A 27,900-nucleotide genomic window follows, 5' to 3' on the forward strand; every position below is an offset into this window, starting at 1 on the left:
AAATCCCCACTGCTCGATTCACTGCACTTTATCTCATCGAGGCTTATCTCCCTGCTTCAAGGGAGAACATTCATTTTTGGTTATTTAATGTTTGTCTCCTCCCTCTTCAGTCTAACTAGGTATTTTCTATGTTTCCTCTGAATGTGTGGCACCCCTTCTGCCTGCTGGGGAAATTCTCTCCTGCACCTTACACCAAACAGTTGTTTCTCATTGCTATGCCCGTCCAACACATGGCTGCATTGAAAGTCATCTCAACATCAAAGGCCTTAACCACCCTGTGAAGCGCATAAAGGTTACTGACTCCCGCCACTCACTTAAAGGAGACCTTGTGTTTCTCCAAGAAATCAGCATTGGTTATGAAGAGGCATTATCCATGCACAGTGGATGGGTGAATGATCTATCCTGCTCGGGGGCAATCGCTAAGAACAATTGTGTGCTCACCTTAATCTCAAATTCTGGGCAAAACATTATTGCCTCTGGACAGAATGATAATGGAAGGTGGTTGTTTACTCTGCTTCAATACAGTGATGCTGAACTATATGCTGTAAATATTTATGTTCTTGACTGTGATGACCCACAATTGTCTTCCACTCTGTTGGCAAAACCAGCACTAGTACCATCTAATGCTCGAATTGTTCTTGGAGGTGACATCAATTTACTGATCGGTGTTATCTTAGACAGAAACTCCGCCTTCAAATATATATATATATATATATATATATATATATATATATATATATATATATATATAGAGTTCCTAAAGCAAACCAAGCAATGCGATCTCTATGTACATTTCATGACCTCGTAGTATGACGACAACCAAGGTAACCACTTCACTGTTTTTCTCTCCCCCACACAACAGTTTTTCGAGAATTGACTACACACTAGTAGACACTTCTCTCCTACAGGACCCCTTGTCCTCCAGGATTGAACCCATCACAATTTCTGACCATGCTGCCATTTTTCTTTTTATTAAGGCTCCAACCCCCGCGACGCTCCCCACCCACCTCAACTGAATTTCGTACATGGCATATGATCACAGAGGTTCTAGAGAACAATTCAGATGTGCAAGATGTACATAATAACTAGCATTGTTCATACTAGAGATATAGCACATCGGGCTCTTAACCTGTCACGCTATGGGACACTTTGAAAAGTTTCTTTAGAGGCCAAGTGATCAAAAAGTTAAATGTTAAGTAAAATATAAAAATAAAATCATCCTTGGACAGGTTAACGGCTGGTATTAAAGTCAAAGAAATTTTATACAGGCACTCTAAAGAGTCCTCAGCCTTAGCAGCACTTATAGGGCTTAAATATTAATACAAAAAGAAAATTAGTAATGGTGCCCCCTTATGGGATCACAGCCAGAAAGGTCAAAATATTATGCCTGAATAAAGCTGGTAAATCACTAGCAGCCTACTTTACATTTAAAATAAATTGCACCTTTTTTATGGGGGAGTTTTATATAGCGCAAACTAGACCCGAGCCATCTGGTATCAGAGCGCTTACATGAGCACCAGTTTTGTTACATATAGACATATTAATTTTTTTTATAGGCACAGGGAGATTAAGTGATTTGCCCAGAATCACAGGATGTTGAGCGTCATTGCCGAGACTCCAACCTGGTTCCCCGGCCTTGAGGACGACCGCTCTAGCTGTAAGGCTACATCCTCTCCCCTCAACCTTAATTTTGAGAATTAAAGACCGTCAGGGAACAGTAAAAACAAAAAGGTTGATATGCTCAAGGTGTTTCAGAAATCCTTCTCTAAGCTATGAACTCCCTCGATAACCACTCCCAAAGAGGTATGCCTAAAATTCCTCCAGACTCTTCCAATGAAAACCGTCTCTGCCTCATATAATCTAACTCTAAACAAGCTGATAGAGAGAAGTGAGATTCAGGGTGCAATTAACCTCATTCAATCTGGCAATGCCCCAGGGGCGGATGGTCTACCCATCAGTTTCTATAAAACATTTGCCTCTATGATAATAAACCCTTTGGAATCCATTCTGAACTACTTTGCCTCATCCAAGGAAGTCTTGGTACTACAGCTGAGGCCACAAATGTAGTGATACCAAAGGACGGGAATGGTCATTCCAAACCACAGAATTTCAGACCAATCTGCTTAATTAGTATGGAGACCAAAATCTGTGCTAAAATTCTAGCTACATGCTTAGCACCCTTGATCACCAAGTTAGTCCATGTTACTCAGACGGATCTTATCAAGGGCAGACCATCTCTTCTGCATTCTCTTGCAGCTGCCACTATAAAGATGGTGCAGAGAAAGCAAGATTTCTTGGCTGTACCTGGAGGTTGCCTTATTTAGGTATAAAGTAGGCAAACTCTACGTTAAAATGGTCATGTCCCTGTATTCTAACCTTTCTGCGAGAATTCAAATCATTGGAGCTATGTCGGCTTCTTTTGCCTTCCAACAAGGCACCTATGAGGGCTGAACCGCTCTCCCCTCTGTAATTTCTTCTAGCCATAGATCTATTAACTGTTAATGCTAGACAAATCTATTGAAATTGCAAACCTAAAATACGAGCATATGGACTTCAAAATGGCTGCCTATGCTGTAGTGTAGTTCCTATATTCCCAATAGGCTCTGCGCATTGGAATAATATAAACAGCAGTGTAGACGTAGGACTGAGGTCGACTAGGTCTCTACTGACTATATTAGACTTAATTAGTTTTGCCAGCTAGCTCAGAGATCACTAGAAACTTTCTCGAATGTTCAAGAAGGAGTTAACTTTCCTGATTAGACAAGAAGTGATTCGTTTCTGACAACCATAAAACATGACAACTTTGCTCCCTCAGAATAAGAGTGTATCTCTAGAGTCGTGTGAAAACAATAGACAGCTATTTTACTCAGTCAATCGTGCATATTTAGTTTCACCAGAGTGCAGAGAAAAGAGAGACGGGCGTTTTCAATAAAACGTGTTATTTATTGAGCAGTCTTCTTTCTCATGCAAGAGAAATGAATTGCCACAATTGCAATATTTATAGTAAAGTAAAGTGCGTACAGTAAAAGGAGTATTATGAAATAATACTGTAAAAGCATTGATATGGTTTCTTATCCATATGATACTTTAAAATGGATAAAATATATACATACATATATACATTGACTAACGTACTCAACTGGTGCTTCTAAATACGCCTACCCCGGTGTACCTGACCTAAGCCTAATTCGTGGGAAGGAGTAAGTAAGTAGCAGTTTAAGTTAAGTTGGTTTTTGCCAAGAATCTGAGTCAAGAATTCTCTTAAGTGTTTAGTCAGCTCCGTACCTGCGTAATGGAAAGCAGGAGGTCTGGTATCTCTTTCTCAGGACTCGATATCCCATCAACCCGCAAGGGTATCTGGAAACACCGGAGCTGGATTTTCTCGGCTGGAGAAAAAGACAGCGTCTTTCTCAGTGCGTCAAAAGGGAGGGGCGGCGTCCGTGGGCTCTCGCATCAGCTGGGCTCTCGGGCAAGTAGATAGCCGCTCTGCTCCAAACCACCGTGTGTTTGCTTAAGGCAACGTTGGTATATTTATACCTGAAAGGTGCCGGGTTTGACGTAAGGTTGGACATAAGACGTCAATAAAGATGTCACTAAGATCTGGCCGTTCTTACAGTGCTCACAGGAGTTCTAGGACAAATCAAAACAAAAGCATGGGGAATTCCCAGGTTGCTGGAGGTTTGGTTTGTTTAGAGAACTCGTTGTACTCTCTAGGAGCCTGGGGAAGTAGCCTTGCTTAATTTGGACTGCATGGGCTACGACTAAATATGGATATGATTCTTATGCCTTTATAAGGATATTATTTATTATAACCACATAAGGGCATACATCAGGAATATCGAATTAGGGTCCTAGATAGAATGACAACAATGCTAACGATATTTTAACCTTCACAGAATCCCCTGCTATTTCTATGCCTATTATTGTAACCATTATTGATACATTCTCTGGCTTCTCCTGCTACTCCTGGAACAAAGATAAAACTGAAGTCTTACCTCTAAATATCCACTGTTACCCTTCCTTTGTTGGGAACCCAAATTTCCAGGGCAATCTAAATTAATCCAACACTTAGGGCCTGATTTAGATCTTGGCAGAAGGGTTAATCTGGCACAACGGTTATGCATATCCCATCCGCCAAAATATAAATCCCTTGGGATATAATGGAATTTATATTTCGGCAGATGGGATATCAGTCACAGTTGTGATGGAGTAACCTATTCACCAAGATCAATATCGGGCTCTTTGGTATTTGGTTTTGTAACAACCTGGCAAAGTCCATATCACAGAACGAACACGTAATAATTGATAGAATTAAGGATTCATTGACTCAGTAATCACCTAAACATATCTTGGTGGGGCAGTTTAGAAACGCTGAAGATGTTGGTGACCCAAATTAGTCAATTTCCTGGTAAGCATGCTCCCTGTCCACCTCTCCCACTCTTTTATCTTAAACATAAAAATTGACCTCTGATTTTCTCTGGTGCATGAAGAAACCCAGAATGTCTTTAAAAGCTCAGGTTTACTTTCAAAGAAGGTGACTGCAATCCACCTAACTGGTTCAATTGCAACTTGGGCCCTTCAATGGAATGTTAAAAACATGGTTATTCAAACATGTTTATGATATTACGTTTTAATTAGGCCTTAATCGCTCCAGCTATTATTAAGAGCCAAGAAGCCTTTGGTGAACGTGCGCTCTACTAGTATTAATAACATAACATAATTGCCAGATGGTGTTCCTGACGGCGCAGGGCGCCATGGATTAACGTGGATCCCATCCGGATGCCTGCTTGGATTAGTATCAAACAATATCAGCCACCCATTTCCACTAATTGTGAATTTGACTATGCTTCATTACACCTTTCCCCACTCCAACATTATATTTAAAGACACAATTAAAGCTCTACTAATGGTGGATAAGGCTCTTTCCTTAACATCAACAAATCCTACTCCATTTCTTCATGAAATAAAAAGAAGCTTTAAACAACAATTTCCTCCACAATTGGACCAACATCAGCTAGCAAAGACATCTCCCTAGTGGCAAATCTCTTTTCAGAAACCAAACCCTTAAGCTTTTCTGCTCTCTAACAGAAACATGCCCTTTCCAACTTGGATTTCTATGATTTCCTAAACACCAAAGTGCAGATTTTCAAATCAGGACCTCTTTTAAAGACATCCTTATTCTCCACTCTCTAATGCATGCATGCAGGACACCATGTGGCATCCAAGATCTAAAATCACGTGCCCCCCAGCCATTTCAACCCCGACTTGCAGAGTAAATGGTCTACCTGCTTCTCTGGCATTGGTAAATCACCTCCTTCAGATGGAACCTGGCTGAAAAGTAGCTCCCATTTACTTAAAAGCAAATGTATTCCATCGTTAACACAAACGAAACTTTTTGCATCACCTCCAGTAGCCTCTTTGAACTAAAACAAATGAACTCGGACAATTGCTGGTCATGCAAATCAGAGCGTGGAGATCTAGAACCAATGCTTTTCTTACTTAATTTGCTAACTTCTTAGTGGGAAGATATTACCTCCCAATTGTGCAAATATTTTACCACGCCCATCTCATTGGATTTTCCAACTATTATTCTGGGTCCATATGCATCTGTCTCCAATTGTGCTCCCATACTTGGATTTGCTCTACTTATTACCACTGCCCTTAAGGTCATCTTCTTAGAGTGGAAGTCCCATATCAACGTCTCGTCTGGCCCACCTACTTTAGAAGCACACACACGGCTCAGTTAAAATCCGCTGGTAATCCCATTACCTCACAATACATATGGAGAGAATTGGACACCTTCATACAAAACACCCAGTAGACCCTATTGCCCTTTCAAAGTCCAGCATCTCGGCCTTCCATACATGTTTCAGGTTGGGCTTGAAATCCTCCTTCTTTGTTCACATGGCTCTCTCCTTTGCTTTCCTTCCTCTCTTTTCTTTCTTCTCCTACTCTTTTGTTCATTATCTTACATGGTTGGTGTATTAAGACTTTAGGATGTATGCATTCTCTTGGACTCTACCCCTCATTTTAGTCGTCTTTCCTTTGAATGCATAGCAAGCCTAACAGCTATAGGGTGTTGTGCTATTTCTAATTATACTTATGTTACATTTATTTCATTGTCTTCCACCATTCTTAGCAGTTTCACTGTTTGTCTGGTTATTACTTTGTGATAGCTTGCTCGTAAGCACCTGACATTACCATGCATTGATATTTTGTCTGTTTGCCTTTTTGTATAACCCTAAAACTCATTAAAGTCATTGGAACACAAAAAGGGCAACATGGGTGGAATGGAAGTATCTTGAGGTTGAATTGCATTGCAGTTACCTATACTTGAGTGCTAGTGACAACAGGAATGCCCAGTTTTGGCTGTTTGCTTGACTCATACTGCCACTGGCAACAAGGATGCCTTGCGGCCTTCACTGGTCTCTACAGGAAGTGCATAAGGGGTAGTAGAGGTCAAACTGCTTCTCCTTCCACACTCCTGACCCATCTGAAGGAGCAGCAACACAGACTCACCAGCCTGATCTGCTGACTGATTTGATCTTCTTCTACAAATTTAAAAGAGCCCTATTTTCAAAATGTGATTTCCTTTAGTTTGCCCCATCCAAGAGATGAAGAAAATGGCTGAAATAGAAAAAGCTACTAACACTTGTTTTGTTGTATGGCACAGGGCAGAGGTTGGCACCATCTTTGCGCTTAGCTGGCTGATCACATGGTTTGGACACGTGCTGTCAGACTTCCGGCATGTCTTGCGGTTATATGACTTCTTCCTGGCTTGCCATCCACTGATGCCCATTTACTTTGCAGCTGTGGTAAGTAATTAATCTTTTGGTTGCAAGAAACATAAAAGTGAGTGCAGGGAAGGAAAGGAGTTGGGAAGTATGTGCATGGGATGAGAAGCGACTCCCAGGCACATGGAATTGATGTGTAACCAGGCTTCTTGTAAACGTCTGCATTATTAAATGTTAATAACATAGTAATAAAAGTGAACATATAATAGACTTGCCCAAAAGATGTACTTACTTTTTCACATTCATGTCATAGATTGCCCTCAATTCAGTGTTGCAGGATTCCAGATTAAACTTCAAATACCCTATTGTTTAATGGATTTAAATATCTATTGTGCTGTCACTAAAACACTTTAACAAAATTAGTTAATGAAATAGTACAATAAATGTACACAAATTTGAAGAGAATTGAAAGAGTAATATATAATTGAGAACCATGATGACTGGAAAGAAAGAAAATCATATGCGTATGACAAAAAATATGGAGCAGGCATTAAAGTGCAAAGTGAAGTAATCCGTGTCTCAAATCCTACAATCCTCCTTGTAGTGAAGAAGGGAGATGAAGAACAACGACAATTTCATATGCAGTAATAAGAGAAGTGAATGTTTCATTTTTCTGTATGGCAGTGTGCCTTGTAACAAACTATGAGCCATATTTTTCAAAAAGTAGTAAATCTGCATCCTTTAAAATACACCTGTGAACGGATTTAGTTACAGACCAATTTGCCCACCTTCCTGAGGCGCTGTTTGCCTCTGCTGCCCTGTTATGGTCATTCCCTTGGTCCCTGCCCACTATCATCGAGCTCACGCCAACTCTGCCAATATCGATGGCAGCCTGTGAATCCTTAAGCCTTGCTGCTTGGCCACAGTCGGCTTTGCCATCTTTTTTTCTTTCTGCCCTGCTACCACCACTGCCTGTCCTGTTGCTTCTCTGTCTCTGTGAGGGGCTAGGATTGCTGCATTATTTAACCACAGGGGGCGTGACTGAACCCTACTGACCCTGTTGCGCGCCACCTGCTGAGCCACTATCCTTTTCAATCAAATTTAACAGACTAACATGTTCAGTTTTCAAATTCCATATTCAACTATACTAATTCACCACTAATCCTTTATGGGTTCCGGAGTGACGTGCTTCAACACCCCATCAGGGGTAACAAGTGCTATATGAATGCAAACCTTTCTTCCCCTTTTATCCCTTCGCTATCCTTCTCACTCCAAATAACTGACTAATATCCACCACTGGGATTACTTTCATATTTCACCATACTAATTCACTACTAATCCTTTATGGGCTTCCGGAGTAGCGTGCTTCAATACCCCATTAGGGGTAACAAGCGCTATATAAATACAAACCTTTTTTCCTCCTCAATCCTTCTGCTATCATTCCAAATCCAAATAACTGACTAACCTATCCACCACTTCAAATGTACTTGCATGTTTCACTATACTAATTCAACACTAATCCTCTATGGGTCCCGGAGTAGCGTGCTACTCGCCGAAAATGCGCTTTGACGCCTCGTCAGGGGTAGTAAGCGCTATATAAATGCAATTACAATACAATACAATACATTATTACTTGCATCAGCTGCCAAGGCAGCCGTAAATCTGGTAGCCACCAATGTTTCACCTTGCATTTGAGCTACATTTTTTGAACTCCCACCAGCAAATACAGTTTCATTAGCAGAATTGAGAAAATATGGCAGAAGGACAAGAAGGCACTCACAAAAAAAACACCAAAAAAAAGAAGAAGAAACAAGACCATAACCAAGAAGTCCTTTTCAAACCCAGCCATATTTAAGTATGACATCCTTAACATAGGAAACATTTTGACATATTTGAAGGCCGTTCTGCAAACATATTACTTAAGAGGAAATTATATCTTTGCCCTTTCTGACAAAAGGTGATGCTGAGGGTGAACCCTCACTGGTAACCTGATCAGTAGGTTGTACCGCAAAACTAATATTACACTGCTCAAGGGCTGTCAAACACTAAGGGAATAGAAGTGATCCACAAAGAATACTCCATACTGCTCTATTCTGATGACCATGGCTCATCCAACCAAACAAGGTGCCCAAAACGCCAACAAAATATAATTTAGAAATAGGACGGGTGGCCGGGCAGCGGAATGGCCGCTTAGACAGCGAGCTCTGCTGCCCGCACCGTTTATCCTGCTTAAATCCTGCCTGCTCCCGCTCGCACAGGCTTGTGGACGACACGATGTGACGCCGGAGGATCTGGGGCATGATTGACGGCGACTCCGGTGTCCTGGCGTTATTGGAAACCCGTCTTGGGCTCCTCGCTATCCGGACCGTGGCAGAGTCGGGCTGCGTGCGGAGGTGCTGGAGGTTGGCGCCGGCTACCGCTGCCAATTGAAGACGTGGCTGTGCGGGCCTAGGCGATTGCCAGACGGACCTGCGGGGGACGACACGGAGCCTGTGCTGGTGGAGGTGGGGTAAGAGCGCCGACCCAGCCACGGCTACCATACTTCAGTAATCCCTCATTGTGCACCCGCACGATTTTATCCTGGTTTTTGTCCTGGCGGTTGTGGATCGGTGGAGAAAGGGGCCGCCATATTGGGCTGGGCACGACACCACCATTCAGGCTGGAATTGCAACAGACCTGTGCACCCTGCTTCGCCAGTCGTCAGTGCAGCAGAGGTTGCTGCTTTTACATGCACTCGGAGGGTTCAACACTGAAACAGTCTCCTGTGTCACAAAGCGCCCCTTTTTGCCAGCGTCTCGCAAAAGGCATCAGGGACTGATGGTTTGCGCACGTTCATGGTGACTATGGCAGCTTGCCCTTATTTTTTGAGAATGGTGATGGCCCCTGCCTAGTGGATCCACCGCGGCTCTTCTACCAGCTGTTATTGATCTGGCGTTGGATGCCGCTTTGCGTGAGGAACTGCGTCCCGAGAGACAGAGATTGGCCCAGAACCACATGATGGAGCCCACGTTTCGAGACCTCTTTGTTGCTCTTGGCTCCCTCCATGCTGCCTGGGTGGGAGGAGTCAGAGGACTTGGACTAAAGCTGGACGCCATTGTTACCCCTCCGACGGGCGGGAGTCACGTTGATCCTGTGATTATTAGCGCCGCTCGCGGCTCGGCGCCAACGCCAGGGTTTACTGTTCCACGCCTGGAGTTGGTTAAAGGTGGGGCTCCGTCTGGTGTGGAGTATAAGTTCCGGATTGATCACATGAGTAACGCAGGGGGGCCTGGAACTACACTGCGGGCGGAACACTTCCACAAAACAGCGCCTTTGCCCATTCGAGTTGCACCGCCCTTGCGCCCGGCTGACATGGCCTTCTATTCTTCATCGCCCTGGCGGCGTCCTGATCTGAAGGGCTGGTTTGGTACTTTGTTGCTGAACTCTGACGATCGTTGGTTGTGTTTCGATGTTTCCCTGTCGCAGGACCCTCACATGGTGTTGGCTTTGCCTTGCTTTCCTGTTAACTTTGCTCATTGGACATGGTATTATGGGGCGAATGTCCAGTTGTCACGCACCAACGGGCGTGTTAAAGCGGGGCAGGGTTGAATTTTTACGTATGATGTGGGACAGATTCCCCGGCCAGCTGCTGATAAGGAGTTGCTTTAATGCTCTGTCTTTCTAATGCCTCTTTCGGTTCTCAATTCGTTGAACTGTTTGTATCCGATTTTGTGTTGCTTAGTGCGAGCGGGGCAGGGGAAGTTGCATTCTCCTCCAACTTTTTCCCTTCCTTGGGGTGTAGTTTAGGGGGCGACAGACACGCTGCTAGTGGGGTTGGGTCGTAGCCATCGGCAGGGATGTAGGGTGGGGGGTGGGGTTTTTTATTTTTCTTTGTTATTTTCTATGACCTTCTATTCCCCTTTCCTCTCTTCACAAGAGCTGTGGCGTATTCTCCTGAGTCTTATTCATACCATATTCGGGTGTTCATGTTTGTTCCTTGTATCCTGTACTTCTGATGGGCGGGTGTAGGTGGGAGGTGTTTGCTGACATTACTCTCTACTTGCTTGCTTTTGGTTCGAGCGTCATTTGAATCACCGTGACGTATGCTGTGTATTGTTTTGTCACTTATTTGCCCGTCCACAGATCTGTTTCTGCTCGTCTATTGCCGCCCGATATGTCTATGTATATTTTTTCTCTTGTGATATAATTAATAAAAAAAAGATTAAAAAAAAAAAAAGAAATAGGACGGGTGCCAGGCTTAAGTCTATTATAATTCATGAAAACATCAGTAACTTGCTTATCAAAATGTCCCTTTTTAGAGGTAAAAAAATGATTGACCGCAGAGACAACAGTGAAAGATAGGCTCCATGTGACACAAAGGCGTCCAATTGGATGGCAACAACCCTAGCAAGCCCTGGGTAAGGTTTACTGTAGGACCTTGCAAATATTCCTGGAGCTGCAAACCTGTCCACAGGAGCAAAATCAAAGCAAAATTGTTCACCCTCCGAGGTATGAACTGGAACATTGCAGGTCTAGACCAAAACAAATTGAAATATCGAATGGCTGTGGTTTTTCAGGCAGCATTTTTGTTGTTTTCAGGAGAAATAGGAACTTAATGAATCCACTAGCAATTGTTTTTGGTTCCTCCATAAGTCTGCTTTAAAGAATAAGTGAGGTATGCAATTGGGAGGCCTGGAAATGTGGATGTCGACAGACCTGTTCTGAGACACTTCACGTCAAAGATCAGTTGGTAGGGTGGTTGGGTGTGTAAAAGACTCACTAGAAGCAGAGTTAGAGCAACTAAGAAGGAACTTCAGTATCACGGTCAAGTATATTATTGTAGTGTGCAGTTATTCTAATATTCATTCAGGGACCTACTATACATTTAAATTAGAGAGGGTGCATGGGGCATCCCAGAGGCAGATATTCTATGGGCCATATACAGCAGGAAGGGAGTGCAATTCTTGCTTTGATGTGTAGGAGCAACCTTCACTCATTGAATGGTCAAATACGATCCAGGTAGCTGCACTTACAGAAAGGTGCGGAGATGTACCCATATGGACTATGAGTTTATTGATGTAGAGGCCTGACCTCTACCTGCAGCTCAAACCTAGGCCGGCGAGTGATCACAACCTGCTTATATATAATGCAACTAATCCTCCAGTGATGCACTCATCCACCCATCATTGACCCCCAGATTTCCTCTGAATGTGACAAATGGCCCAAAAATTATAGGGTGAAAGACGGAGAACTATACTCATCTAGTTCCAGCATGATTGCATCATACTGAACGAGAACCTGGGGGGATTCTTGAGGGGAGCCTTCACAGATGAGTATTACTCGTTTCAGTCCTTTAGGAAATAAAGAACAACAATTATTTACAGTCCTAACCATTCCGGGTTCCGCCCTAAACCCAGAAAAAAAGGACAAGTTGTATTAGTTACATGGAGAGTGCTAGACCAGGAAAGCACTTTTTGTATGGTAAACTGGTACTGGCCTTAAAGAAAAAAATATAAGAATGCCTGAGAAAAAAGAGATGTAGTAAAGAGTATGCAATGTTCTGATACTGACATCTAGGGATAGGAAACACTAAATATGTGCAGTACTGGTACCAGGTGCAATGTGGGCAGTCCAGAGAACCTCGGCATTAATGTTGTAGCTACAGAGTGGGTTGAGCATTTTACTGCCCTGTACTGCCGTGAGATCAACCCTGGCGTATGCCCGACCCATCTGAGCATTGCCTGCGGGGCCATATCCCAGTTACAATGTTAGACGAATGTCATTACTCACCGATCTTGAGGTAGCAGCAATCTGAAGTTAGAAACCAAACAAAACCGAAGAACCGGTTATGGGTTTGTGTGATCTGTTTAACAAGGAAACAAACATATGCGCTCCGCTGCTTGCCTCAGTCTTTAACGCCTTTCTACGCAGTGGGTACAGCTCAGATTCCTGGAGATCAGCAGTTATTATTATAACCAAGCAGTGGCAAAGTAAAAAGGTTCTGTTTTATGTTTTGAAAGAGCATCTTTAATTACTAATGAACTCTGGGATATTCCCAATCCTGTGAATTCATCTACCGATAACCTAGTTAAGGATTGCATGTGGGGGCCATTAGAACAGCGACATCAAAACACATTCCTTTTTAGGACAGCTGTATGTTGTTCATTTGGATAGGATGATTACAAAGAAGGGGCAAATCTGGGTTATGCAGAGCAAACAAAATAGGAATATGTCTCACTGCTCACCTTTGTTCAGCACGACTGTATTTTTGGAAAGCACTATTATCATTTCATTTGAAAAGCTTTATTTCGGTACATTGACCATAAAAACATATACATGTCCACAGTACATAAAAACTTGGATAAAAACTTGGTAAAAACATTAATACAGTTCTTCCATTCAATTACCGAACACATAGGCAATGGCCATAAAGTGCTAGTGCAAATAATTTGTGCAATTGTTAGAACAAAACCATACTAGAGACCCACACACATATAATAAAATAACTTACTAAAACAGAAGCTAAGGCTTCATTGTTAATAAAATTACAATTAAATTTGTTCAATCATGGGACATAATTAATAAACCTTATTTTGTTTCTAAAAAAAAAGGGGAAGGACCATATACTGGGTTCAACCGTTAGGGATCGGGCTCCAAAAACTTCCTTCTTATGCACCACATGGAAAATAAATAATGGGAGACTGAATAGACAATTACGGGGTGCAACTCAGTTTTGAGTATTCTAAAAGCCTCATTTAAGTGTCTTGTGCCCATATTCTTACATACTGGTACTAACCAGCGTCGCCTAGGTGTCCTGTAAGAGTGGCAGTGGAAGAAAACGTGGACCTCGGTTTCCTCTACTTCACCACAGGCAGGGGATTCAATCGCATCATGGTCCCCCCCAGTTTTTAACAAACGAACGAAACGGGAGGCACCCATATCTAAATTGTAAAAACAATTTTTGGGCCAACGCTGGTTAAATACTATCCAAAATGGTCTCGGCCCAATAAGTACTTTTAACTGTAAGAAAAGCATTAGTCAGTTGACCAGTTGAACCGTTACTCATCAGATTGGACAACCGATGTTCCCTGTAAGCCTCAACCAGGGCCTTCCTAGTAATGGATTGTGACACAATTCGAGGCTCCCCCCACAAATCCACCCGTCCCAGTTCCACACATAGCAACTTTAAATGTCTCAACCAGGGGGGAGGAGCTACGCTAGCAACCAAGATGGCCGCTTAGGCTCCCGGCTCCGCCGACCTCTGTATCCTGCCAAAAGATCCTGTCGATAATCCTGATTTGACGCCCGACCTCCGTGTAGATGAACCGATGCTCACTCCGATGGTACAATTCCGAAAACTTAATTTGCTTGGGTGACGGAGCTGCGTCGAGTTGAAGTTTGTGACCTAATCCAGCAGGAGAGCCGGGGCCTCGAGTTTTGATCTGGCCGTGTCGTAGTTGAACAACATCGGCCGTGAGAGGCAGTCAGGGTCCGGTCTACCGCAGTGGAGGCTTTTTCTTTGCCCGATCTCGACGGTGTTCATTTTGCCTGACCAACATCGAGGGAGGAGTGACGTGGCACGACAGTGGCCGGGGGTGGAGGTCCCTGACCCGCGGACCCGATGTGGTCCGGCCGGGGTTCGGTGAGTCGGGGTCTTCGCTCGCGGAAGCAAGATACATATTGTTATGTTATGTTAATTTATTTCTTCTATAGCGCACGGCTACTCCATGGAGCATCCCGGCGCTTTGGCGAAGAATATCAGCAGATAAAAACAACCACACAACAGCAGAAAAAAAGCAGAGGCAAAAGGAGAGGAAATCTATTTTGTAAAGAGCCATGTTTTCAGGTCCTTCCTAAAAGCAAGAAGACAAGGAGCCTGTCTCAGGGACAATGGTAGATCGTTCCAAGCCTTTGGTGCTAGGTAACGGAAAGACCGACCTCCCATTCTTGCACGCCGAAATGCAGGAACTGTCATCATGGACAGACCAGATGACCTCAGGGTCCTGATAGGTAAGTACCGGGAAAGACGTTTCCCAATATACTGGGGGCCAGTGCCGTGTAGGGCTTTAAAGGCCACAGTCAGGCTTTTGAAAAGAATTCTCTTAGAGATAGGTAGAAGGTGTTCAATAAAGCAGTGGCACCAGCTCTCCTCGGGAGTCCATAGATGGCTCGGGCTGCCGAGGTCTGGACTACTTGCAAACGGGTCAAAAGATATTTCGGTAAACCCAAGAAAAGAACGTTTGCGTAGTCCAGTCGAGAACCGATCAAGGCCTGGACAACTGTTTTCCTATAATTGAGTTGATAGTAGGGGAAGAAATTTCCTCAACATCCGTAGAATGCCAAAGCATTTTCCTGAGAGGCACGAGATGTGAGGCCCAAAAGATAGTTCACAATCCACTATCACTCCCAAATTTTTGGCCTTAAGAGACACATTATCAGGGGGAAACATGTCTTGTGGCCACCAGGATTTCCAATTGGGTTCGGGAGCGCAGCCAAAAAAGAGGAGCTCCGACTTGTCGGAGTGGCATTTTAAGCCATGACATCTAAACCACTCAAATACCGCGCCAAGACAATCCCTGATCTGTATGCCATTAAAAGACCCGCCCCTATCGCATGTGAACAGGAGCTGGGTGTCGTCAGCGTATGACACGATCTGGGCACCAAACGATTCCGCGACTCCCGCCAGAGGGGCCATAAAGATGTTAAAAAGCATAGGGCTGAGGATGGAGCCCTGAGGGACTCCCACCTCTAGCGGGGCCATATCAGCGGAGAAAGGAGGCGCCCAGATCGTTTGCCGGCGGTCGGCCAGAAAAGATTTAAGCCAGTTCCACACCGTTCCGCGAAGGCCGCATTCCCAGAGTCTTACAAGGAGGCCTTCGTGAGGAACGGTGTCGAATGCCGCCGACAAGTCAAGCATGACTAACATGGCCTTTCCCCCAGAATCGAGCACCTCCCTGATGGCATCAGTGACCTCGAGTAAAGCCGTCTCCGTGCTAAAAATTAGCGCGGAAACCGGATTGCGAGGCGTGCAACAGGTCGTTTCCTTCGATGAAACTGGAAATTATCCTGTGCACGTATCTCTCGGCCACTTTCGCCAGAGCAGGGAGAAGGGAGATTGGCCTGTAATTGGCATGGATGAGGGGGTCCAAGGTAGGTTTCTTGAGCAGTGGTAGGATCATGGCGCGCTTCCATGCCTGAGGCACTACCCCTGTAGACAGGGAAGAATTCAAAAGAGGGTTTACCAAGGTGTTTAAGGCAGATGCCACTTTCCCCAAATATTTGGCCGGACATAGGTCTAAAGGAGAGCCAGATTTCAAACCTGACAAAAGATCCAAGGATGTACTAAGACCCATGTGAGGGAATTCAGAGAGGAAAGGGCCTTGACCCTCCACAAAAGATGATGAAGTTAAATGGCTCAAATCCGGTCGTGAACAAGAGAGGGAGAGAGAGGCTTGAATAGTTGTAATTTTACTAACAAAGAAGGTGGCTAGTTGTTGTATCCAAGAGTCAGTGTGAGTATGACTTAGGAGTACAGACGGCAGGAGAAGTAAAGTCCTGAACCACTTTAAAAATTTCTTTGCAGACACCGACCAGTCCCCTTCAACGCCGTCCGTTCCGCTCCTGCCAGTTCCCCCCCGGAGAAACCGGGCTCCCCGGGGGAAGTGAACATGATCGGTGTTGAGCGTGGAGAAAAGGACCGGACGGAGCGTGAGCCGTCGCTGAAGAGGGTATTGGCAGCCATCGGGGCATTTCATTCACATGTGGATGCCCTGATTCACAAAATGATGACGGGCTTATTGGAGATGGAGTGCGTGGAACCGGACCCTGCTACATCTCAGGTATTGCCACAAGCTACGATTTCAATGACGACCATCTTGATTCTGAACGAGGACCCCGTGCGACAAGAGGAGCAGCAGCCCTTGGTTGGTCTCCTGGAAAATCCCGAACCCAGTGTTTTGAACATATTGACATAACTACCATCATCGCTGACTTTGGGAGAATCGATTTGCGTCCCCTTCCCGGAGAATCCTGTGGGGGATTATCCTTGGACTTCTGTTCCATCCTTTCCCTCTTTAGTGACTTTACGATCTTGGAGAAAACTACATTGGGACTATCCGTCCATGAAGGAGTGTTCCTGTGCTGCTGAAGTTCTTGAGCAGTTGCTGACTTTTAATTGTTTTGTACTGCATTTACTCAGACTCTTTTTTCACTTTGATTCTCCTGCTGAAGTAATGGGAGGGGTTCATATAGTGGTTCGGAAGGGCCAGGGCTGAGAGTGATCGACTGCAGTTGTTATTACGGCCTTAATAGATGTAGAATTCGTGGCTGTTGGTCTCACGGGAGGTTGGGCGGTGCATCACGGCTCCCCCTAATTTATTTTTTGTGATTATAGATATTATTGACTTTTCATCATAGGGGATGCTGGTCTCTGGCGGGGGGAAAGGGGACCGGGAGCTCATACGGAAATGCCCTCCCCCACATTTTCTCTTTTCTACTTTTAGAACCTAGTTAGTTGGGGCGACAGGCACACTGCTAGTGGGGGTTAGGCGATAGCCGTATGCAGGGGTGCAGGGTGGGGGGATGGGTTTATTGTTTTCTTTCTGTTATTGCTCATATGGTTTTCCTTTTTTTTTTCAATCTCTTTTTAGTTTTTCCTTTACTAGTAATATTGGCGGAATATCCTGATTTTGTTTTTAAATTCTAGTGTCTGGTTGCCATGATTCTTCTGCTGTTTTGATTTTATGGGTGGGAGGGTCTTGAGGGTCCGCATTTAAACTGTTTATCGATTGTAATGTTGCAAGTCTTATTTCGTACTCATTAGCGCGGGCCTCTCAGGGATTCTTCTGTTGCTCCACGTCTATCCTGCTATCGTTCCTGTTCACCCTATTATCAACGTATGTATGTATGGCAACGGATAGGTCTATTCCTTTTTTCTTGTTTTAGAATAATAAAAAGATTTATAAAAAAAAAAAAATGTCTCAACCAGGGTATCTTACTCGCCCCGTTCAGCCCCAGTATCTCAGTTAATTCCTCTCTATACGGGGCTTACTCGGGAGTGCTCCATAAGCGTCTCCAGAAGGTTAATGGTCTTAATGCAGCTTCCTCACAAATAGACCTAATTCCCAGATCCATTTTCAATGGAATTAGGGTTGTACTTATTGGGAGGCTAAAGAGCTGTCTAATGAACGCATTCTCTGTGCGTTCTAGAGTTAATGGCGCACAATGCCCCCAAATTTCTGCACCATATAGTGCAGCACTTCTTGCCTGTGCCCTATAGGCTTCCATAGGTGGAAGAACCTGCTTTTGTGTTGCTTTTTTAAAGAATTTTTGGATGCCTCCCGAAACCTGGGTTAATTTCAAGTTAGCCTTGCTGGTCTGCGCTCCCCAATCCATTTTCTCTGTCAGAGTAATACCAAGGTAATCAAATACTACAACTCTTTCCAGAGGTTGACCCTTCAGGGTCGGGTTATTACGTGAACGTTCGAGGCATGTGGGCTGCTAAATTCATATCTATTGCATAGATCGCCGCCTAGTGTTGGGTCCGGATGATTGCACATTGTTGTCCTGGAAGAGTCTTCGAAGTATCACGAGATAGGTGGCTCCTCCCCTGGACTACAGTGCGCATGGGCATCGACTCCATCCCCAGATTGTTTTTTTCCGCCATTGGGTTCGGATGTGATTTCGACGTCTCCTGTTCGGAATCGATAAAACAACTTTTGAAGGCCACAAGGCTTTCTTTACTTCGTCGGTATTGTTAGCGTTCGGTCTCGTGTGTACTCCAACTCTTCGAGTCGGATAACTGTGGAGTCGGGTGACTCTTCGGTCATCGAGGCCCTGTCGACGCAGCAAGACCGGACGACGCTACGATGGAACGAAGCCCGTTCAAGTACTGCCCCGTGTGCGGTTCAAAATACCCACACATCGACGTGCATCCTGTATGCAACAAGTGCCTGTCGCCGGACCACAACGAGGCCAACTGTATGGCCTGTTCCAAATTCAGGTCGAAGAAGACGCTCAAGATTCGGCGCGTGGCGCGCCTCGAGGCCCAGCGATCGGCACCTGCGCCTGTCGACATCTTTACAGACCCCGAAGCAGACGAGCAAGAGCTTCACCTGCAGATCTCACCTTCATCGGCGGAGGTCGAGGCCGACTACGGAGAACCCATCGAGGGCCTGGACCTAGACGAAAACGTCGAGGAGGTAGGGGACGACGAGGAAGTTTATGGGGCCGCAGAAGATAGCTCGGAGGAAGAGCTATGCCCCGTGCGTACAATTACTAAGGCTCAGGTCACGGGATCGCCACACGGCCTTACCCACGACCCTACTCCTCGATCCTCGGCCCCGCCTCCTGGCCCGGCTACGGACACGACAGCGGAGCCTCCATCACACAAATCGAAACCGAAACCTTCGGAATCGAAAACTACAAAGATGGCCGACCAACCATCGACACCGAAAACGTCTGGGTCTGCATCGGCACCGTCGTCTTCGGAGGCCTCGAAGCCGAGGAAGGCTGTCGAACAGGCTAAGGTACCGAAAGGGGCCAAGGAGACCAGCTCGAAGAAGGTCGTCGAGCCAGTGTCGTCTAAGGTAGTCGAGTCGAAGTCGAAAAAGACTGTCGAGACACCTTCAGCAAAGACTGCCGCACCAACAGGCACACGGACAGTCGAAACGGCGTCGGCAAAGGGCACCGAGCCGAAGTCTGGAGCCCCAACGCAGAAAGACAAATCCGCTGCTCCAATGTCAGCGACGTCGACGACTAAGGCCGGGACAGGGGACCGGAGCACAGCTGTCGAAGGTGCATCCGCGCCTCCGCCAAAGTCAAATCGTCGACGCTTGGATCTTCCCCTGTGGGTGGACAGAGGTCGTCGGTCGGCTCGACGAAGCCATCCGCTTCATTTACAAAGCAAGTCACGGACTCCCTGAAACGAATAAAGGACAAGGGGTCGGAGCAGGAAACACCCTCGGTGCCGAAGCAGAGTGTTCCACTGAAGAAGACTTCGATGCCGATCCTCTACACTCTACCGCCGAAGGTGGCGCCGAAGGCTTTTGCACCTCGTACGGTGACCGAGGACTCAGTGGCTCAGCTAACGGGAGGTTTTGGTCGGCCACCCTTGCCTGACGAACATTCGGAGCAGTTTATCGACACCGACACGGGTAGATTAACGCTCTACAAAAGGAAAATTACGGCACAGCCTGTGGAATCCTATGTCATACCTCTAAAAAAGAAAAGGCCTGCACCAGACACGCCAGACCTTGTTGAACCCATTCCTCAAGGGCCTGGGAGGAGTCCTACACCTTCACCCACTGGCTCCAATGGGGATGAGGGTGACCAAGATGAGCAGTATGACTTCCCTGAAAATACTGACCCTGATGAGCAGCAAGACTCATGGATACACTCTGGTGATCAGGGGGACCAACAGCTGGTCAGTGACCTACATCTGTATGGTGTTAAAACTTCTCCAACTGAAGACTCTGCGGCATTTAATGCCTTAATTGAAAGGGCAGCTTCAAACCACAAAGTAGAGATGCATGCCGACCCAGTGGAAGTTGACTTTTTATTTGATACTTTTTCGGCATCAGAAAAAACGGTGAAGACACTTCCAATGCTTAAGGGGGTTCTCAAGCATGCAACAGACATTTTTAAGGAACCCACCAGAGCCAGAGTGGTGAACCCACGTATTGAAAAGAAATACAGGCCGGCACCTGGTGACCCTACTTATATTCGGGGACAGTTGCCTCTAGACTCTTTGGTGGTCTCCAATGCCCGCAAGAGGGCGAATTCACAAACAACGGGTGAAGCTCCTCCCCCGGACAAAGAGTCTAAAGTGCTGGAGGCAGGGGGCAAAAGGGTGGCTGCGCAGGCAGCCAACATATGGCGCATTTCTAACACTCAAGCCCTGTTAGCCAGGTATGATAGGGCGCACTATGACACCTTAGAGCAGCTCTTACAACACCTTCCAGACCAGTTTAAAGAAGGAGCTGAGATGCTGATACAAGAGGGCAAGCTCATTTCTAACGCTGCGATTAAGTGTGCGCTAGATGTTGCAGATACAGCAGCAAGAGCAATAAACACTAGTGTTATGTTAAGGCGTCAGGCATGGCTCCGCATCTCAGGGTTCAAGCCTGAGATACAAACGACTATCCTCAACCAGCCCGTCAATCCAGACAGACTGTTTGGCCCAGAGGTTGATACCACCCTCGAAAAAATAAAAAAAGATACTGAAACGGCTAAGTCCATGGGGGCGCTTCAGTCTCAGCAATACAGAGGGAACACTTTTTGTCGCTCAGGTGCACGGGGTGTTACCAGAGGACAATTGGCACAGCAGTCGCATTTCAACAAGGGAGGCGCACAGGCCTCGTACCCAAAACAGAATAGAGGTGGTTACAGAGGAAACAGCGCAAAGGGCAGAGGCAGAGGCAACAATAATTCCCGTTCCTCTGCTGCCAACAAACAGTGACTCCCTGTCACTGCCCCCCGACCATCCAACACCTGTCGGGGGGAGACTCCAGCAGTTCCTGCCAGTCTGGAAATCCATCACCACAGACAGGTGGGTCAGGAAACTTATCCAATTCGGCTACTGTTTAGAGCTAACATCCACTCTACCCAACATACCCCCAAGACAACGTCCTATGTCGGCAGAGCACTTGCACTTATTGCAGCAAGAAGTCCTTGTGATGCTGCAAAAAGGCGCAATAGAGCTCGTGCCGGTGGAGGAAGAAGGCACAGGGGTTTATTCCCTGTACTTCTTAATCCCAAAAAAGGACGGCTCGCTCAGGCCCATTCTGGACCTACGCCCCCTCAACCTGTACATACTCTCAGAACACTTCCACATGTTAACACTGCAGCTTGTTAGGCTCCACACTAACAATTACGCCCGGGTAAGGTATGGAAAGGGTGGCAGGCTTACAGATAGGTTCCCTGTCCAACGAGGGGTTAGGCAGGGGTGTGTGCTGGCCCCGACCCTGTTTTGTCTGTTTACAAATGGGGTGATAGAACACCTCTGTAAAATTGCCAACATCGACGCCCCATCATTGAACAGCAGCAGGGTGCCCGCGATTATGTTTGCGGATGACACCCTGCTGCTGTCCAAAACACCAATGGGGCTGCAAAGGATCCTGGATGGATTCCTGGACTTCTGTAATAAAAGGGGCCTAGAAATAAATCCAACAAAAACAAAATTTATGATCCTGAGCCGCAAACACAAAAATTGTCCAAATCCTCGTTTAGGGCCTACACCTCTGGAGAGAGTTAAAGTGATTGAGTACCTGGGCATAACACTTAATCACAATCTAACCTGGCTGCCGCACAAAACAAAAGCAACCACCAAACTAATCCAGAGGGCGGGTGCAATCACTAGAATCGCTAAGAAATCCCCCTTTCGCCCATTGGCACCTGCAATACAAATTTACAAGGCCCAAGCACGGGGTGGTATCATTTACGGGGCTGAACTATGGGGCCACACACCACTACACTCCATTCAAGTCGCCGAGAACAATTTTATTAGGCACCTGACGGCTCTTCCTTTAAGCACTCCACTACTTCCGCTGAGAATGGACTTGGCACTGTGCCCAATTAGCGAAGAAGTGAGCCTTAAACCACTGACCTATTGGAGGCGTCTCTGGAGTAGTCAAGACTTGAGTCACTATAGAAGCGAATTGCAAGAGCTTCTTAGAATGATATCTATATCCAAAATTCAATGGCTCAAGTATATAAGAGATATGTGTACATCCCTTGGAGTCCCAGAGTTATGGAACGATCCCCAAGCAACATCGTTAAGGCTTTCTAGGAAAGCACTTTCCAAACTTTTCTATGGCTTCATGCTCCAGAGATCTATTACCTCAATTCGGGAGGGCTCTTTGACTGACACATTCATTAAAACAAAAGACATTTACAGTTTTGAACATGTCCTTGATGCAATGTCTCCTGTTTATGTGAGGAAAATTTATTTACAATGGAGATATGGCTCTCTTCCTTTGAGGTCGCTTACTAAAAATTGGGATGACAAACAGGCCACACCCAACTGCCCCGCGTGTAACCATAAATTAGAAAATGACGTTCATGTGGTTTTATTCTGTAAAGCCTACCGCAACATTAGGAGCTTTTGGCTCATGCCATATTTAAGGAACTTGGGCTTCCGAACTTATGCCCCAGCCTATAGAGTCCTTAAAACTGATCTTACACCTCCCACAGTATTTGTAATGGCGAAGTTTTTGACAGCTATGTGGAGAGTACGTGCAAGAATTTTAAGTGATTCAACTGAGCCTGGACTAACTTCTCCCTAATTTATTTCCAAGAACTTATTTGTAATAACTGGAAACGATTGTTCTTAAAGATGCATTTCTCTTTGTCAAAGAATCATGTCATGGATTTTTTAACTGATTACTCCCATTTTTACAGTTTTAAATATTGTATTGTTGTTTGCTTGTACATCTTTTATGATCATATAGATCGAAATAAAGATTGTTGAAAGGTTAACACTGCAGCAGGTTCTTCCATTGTTAAACCAGGGAGACTTCCTCGCAACCTTGGACCTCAAGGATGCTTACTTTCACATACCACTCCACCCATCCCACAGAAAGTACCTCAGGTTCATCATACAAAACAAGCATTACCAATTCAAGGTCCTACCCTTCGGAGTGACCACTGCCCCCAGGGTGTTCACAAAGTGTCTGGCGACTGTGGCGGCGCACCTCAGGAGACAGAACATACATGTCTACCCTTACCTAGACGACTGGCTCGTTCAAGCAAAGTCGGCCCAGCAGTGCGCCGCAGACATGTCCCACACAATTCACCTCCTTCACAGTCTGGGGTTCTCACTAAACTATCCAAAGTCGCACCTTCAGCCAGCCCATGTGCGGCAGTATCTAGGCGCGACTATAAAGCCGAACCAGGTGAGGATCGACAACATCCAGTCGCTCATCCGACGGTTCAGACCGCAACAATCACTCCCAGCAAGAGTGTTTATGCAGTTGATAGGCATGATGGCCTCCTGCATCTTCATAGTCCCGCACGCAAGGTTGCATATGCGTCCGCTCCAAGAATGCTTGGCGCATCAGTGGACACAGGCTCAAGGACAATTGAAAGACCTAGTGTTGGTGACCGGTCGGGCATACAGCTCTCTGCATTGGTGGAATCCACACAACCCTTGCAAGGGCCGACCGTTCCAAGAGCCTGTGCCGCAGATCATCATGACGACGGACGCTTCTCTCCAGGGATGGGGGGCTCATGTGCTCCACTACACGGTGCAGGGACTATGGACGACACAGCAAAAGAAGATGCACATCAACTATCTAGAGTTGATGGCAATCAAGTCCTTCAAGGTACATCTGTGCAACAAAGTCGTGTTGATCCGGACGGACAACATGACTGCCATGTACTATATCCAGAAGCAGGGGGGTACGCACTCTCCACAGCTGTCTCATCTGGCTCAGAGCATGTGGAAGTGGGCCATTCAGAGGAACATTTTCCTCATGGCGGAACACCTCCCGGGCAAGGACAATCAGATGGCGGATCTGCTCAGCAGGTACAGCCATCAAATGCACGAGTGGGAGATACATCCATCAGTACTCCGCCCGTACTTCCAGCAGTGGGGTCATCCGGAGATAGACCTGTTTGCCACAAGGGAAAACGCAAAATGCCAAAGCTTTGCCGCCAGGTTCCCTCACCCACAATCGCAGGGCAATGCGATATGGATGAACTGGTCAGGCAGATTTGCGTATGCTTTTCCCCCAGCACCTCTAATACCGCTGGTGGCAAGAAAGCTAAAGCAACACTCGATGACACTCATCCTGGTTGCTCCAACGTGGGCACGCCAACCATGGTACACCACGTTCCTAGAACTCTCCGTGGTACCGCATCAAAGGCTGCACCTCACACCCAGACTTTTGACGCAGAACCATGGCGACATTCAGCATCCAGATCCGCACCAGCTCAATCTGGCGATCTGGCTCCTGAGGTCTTAGTGTTTGGCTACCTTAACCTGCCTGCAGAATGCATGGACATCATCAGGGAGGCACGGAAGCCCACTACAAGAGCTTGCTATGCAGCAAAATGGAAGCGGTTTGTCATTTTATTGTACAGCACATGACATAAACCCGCTAGATGCATCCATTCCTAACATCATCTGCTATTTGTTGCATCTTTACAAATGCAATCTAGCGTACGCTTCCATTAGGATACACTTATCCGCCATAGCGGCTTATCTTCAGAACAGGCAGCATCTCTCTGTTTTCAGGGTCCCTGCCATTAAAGCTTTTCTAGAAGGGCTGAAGCGGGTCATTCCTCCCAGGACCCCACCCGCTCCAGTGTGGAACCTCAACGTGGTCCTCACTAGGTTGATGGGCCCGCCTTTTGAGCCTCTACATTCGTGTGAGGTTCAGTTCTTGACATGGAAAGTGGCTTTCCTCGTTGCTATCACGTCTCTCAGACGTGTTAGTGAGCTACAAGCGCTCACAATACAAGAGCCGTTTATTCAAGTCCATTCAAACAGGTTAGTGCTCCGCACTAACCCCAAGTTCCTTCCAAAGGTGGTGTCACAGTTTCATGTCAATCAGACGATTGAACTGCCCGCATTCTTACCAAACCCAGAAACAGTAGCGGAAAGAATGCTCCACACGCTGGATGTTAAAAGGGCATTGATGTACTACATTGACAGAACACAACACTTTAGAAAGACACAGCAACTTTTCGTTGCCTTCTCAGCACCGCACAAAGGCAACCCCATTTCCAAAGCAGGAATAGCCAGGTGGATCGTTAAATGTATTCAGATTTGTTATCAGAAGGCTAAACGCACTTTAACGGTCCCCCCCAGGGCGCACTCCACGCGCAAGTTGGGGGCCTCCATGGCATTCCTAGGTAACATTCCTTTGGAAGAAATTTGCAGAGCAGCCACGTGGGCTACACCACATACATTTACCAAACATTACTGTGTAGATGTGCACTCTAAACAGCAGGCAGCTGTAGGACAGGCTGTTCTCAAAACTCTTTTTCAGACTTCTGCAGCTGGCACGAGCGGCCACCGCTAATGAGGGGACTGCTATGTATTCTATGCAATAGATATGAATTTAGCAGCCCACATGCCTCGAACTGAATATGCTACTTACCAGTATGCATCTGTTCTTGGCATGTAGGGCTGCTAACATTCATATCGCCCACCCTCCTCCCCGGCGCCTGTAGCAGCTGCAGATTACTTCTTGCATTTCATCACTAGCATGGACATTATTTACACTATCGCTCTCCATCTTTGCCACAATGGCTAAAAACAATCTGGGGATGGAGTCGATGCCCATGCGCACTGTAGTCCAGGGGAGGAGCCACCTATCTCGTGATACTTCGAAGACTCTTCCAGGACAACAATGTGCAATCATCCGGACCCAACACTAGGCGGCGATCTATGCAATAGATATGAATGTTAGCAGCCCTACATGCCAAGAACAGATGCATACTGGTAAGTAGCATATTCATTTTGCCCCCATTAAATACCATAAATTTTGTCTTTTGGAGATTATTCTCCAAGCCCCGATGTTTGCAGAAGGCATCGAAATGGTCAAGAGTCCTCTGGATGCCCATAGGGGACTTTGCAAGCAATAACGTGTCGTCTGCAAACATCAGGGCAGGTACACTGCGCCCTGCAAGCTTGAGGGCATCAATATTGGAGCCCTTATTCAGATGATCTATGAGCCCGTTAACAAAAAGGGAAAAAAGGGTTGGGGCGAGAACACATCCCTGACGAACACCTCGTTCTACTGGGATGGGGGAAGTTTAATTGCCGTATCTAATTTGTGCATAATTACCCTCATGCAAACAAGCAAACCTATGGCAGAGATATTCCGGGACCCCCATCTCTAAGAAAATCAACCACAGCTTCTCCCTGGGGACCAAATCGAATGCAGATTTCAGATCTACAAAGATAAGGTACAGAGTACCACCCTCGATACTCACGATCTTCCAGTGAATCATTTGTAGTCTGAAAATCTGATCGACTGTCGAGACCTGTGCTCTAAAGCCTGCTTGGAGGGGTGTTAAGATGTTAAATTCCTCCATCCAGCTATGTAGTCGCTCCAGTAAAACACGGGCAAATATTTTTTGGGTCACATCCAGGAGGCTAATGGGACGATAGTTCAGGGGCAAAAGAGGGGATCCCTTTTTGAAAATAGGTATAATTTCAGCACCAGCCCATGTGGGAGGCATAATCATACCCTCCATTATAGCGCTATTATATAAAAGGGATTTATTTCAAGGTTAGACCTGACAATTCACAGGCTGTTGATGCTCTGAATGGGCAATTTTCTATTTTATTGATTGCTGCTAGAAATATTATGCTGAATTCATGTTTATTATTTTCTTGTCTCTCATTTGATACTTGATATTTTGGAGTTCTCCATAGTGGACCTGGAGAATAGAGCCTCCTGTGAAAATGCTTGTTTTTTCTGAGGGAAGAACATTTGTCTCTATGGCAGAAGCACCTCCAGGAAGCTTTGATGTGATCTATTCCTCTACCCATTTTGGAAGAGGAGTTCCTGCTTCCCTTTGGCTGGAGAAAATCTCCAACCATGTACATGGTAGTAATGCATTAGAGAACGATTTGAGAATACCCGCAAACATACATGTTTGTGGGCGTTCCTTAACTTCAAGACAAACCATGCCTTGGAAAGTTCTCCATATTTTCCTTTGCAGAAGTAAATGGTTTTATGCCCACCATGATTCCCTTTGTGAATTCCGGGCACCTCTGACAAAGGAAAAAATGTACTGCTCTGTCCCTCGCCTTTCCATTGCCTCCATTCCATCCTCCCTTGGTTGTTGTAGGATGTTGGCTCTTTATGTGATATATCAATAAATTGATATACCGTGTATAGAGTCCAGGGGTTCCCTTAGGAGTGGAACATGGGCTTGCTATGCAGTCCCAGAGTGCTCTACTAGGGGATAGTGTCGTTGAGCATCCTTGGGCTTAACACAGAGGAGTGCAAGACGTTTCCAAAATACACACTATCATTAATAAATGACAACACGACTTAAGGAGATCCACACCAATTTATGAAAATACCAGGTTTCTTTATATATGATTTGGCATCAGAGAAAAATCGTTCAGGTAAGTATGTTTTTAAATATAAATGCTTTTTACTTTAAAAAGTGGACGCTATGCAATTTCTGAATGTTACCTTATGGAAGGAAGATTAAGTTCTGCACA

At 45.7% G+C, this 27,900-nt stretch overlaps 1 protein-coding gene across 1 annotated transcript in view; it reads left to right on the forward strand.

The window, feature by feature from the left end:
• Window positions 1–27,900, forward strand: part of TBC1D20 (TBC1 domain family member 20) — a 90,203-nt gene that overhangs the window by 46,892 nt on the left and 15,411 nt on the right. The window contains exon 6 of the mRNA XM_078651728.1: window positions 6,674–6,815. Coding sequence (XP_078507854.1) covers window positions 6,674–6,815 — 142 coding nt within the window. The remainder of the gene's footprint in view (window positions 1–6,673; window positions 6,816–27,900) is intronic.

This window comes from Lissotriton helveticus, chromosome 7, assembly GCF_964261635.1.
Source record: "Lissotriton helveticus chromosome 7, aLisHel1.1, whole genome shotgun sequence".
Taxonomy (NCBI): Eukaryota; Metazoa; Chordata; class Amphibia; order Caudata; family Salamandridae; genus Lissotriton; species Lissotriton helveticus.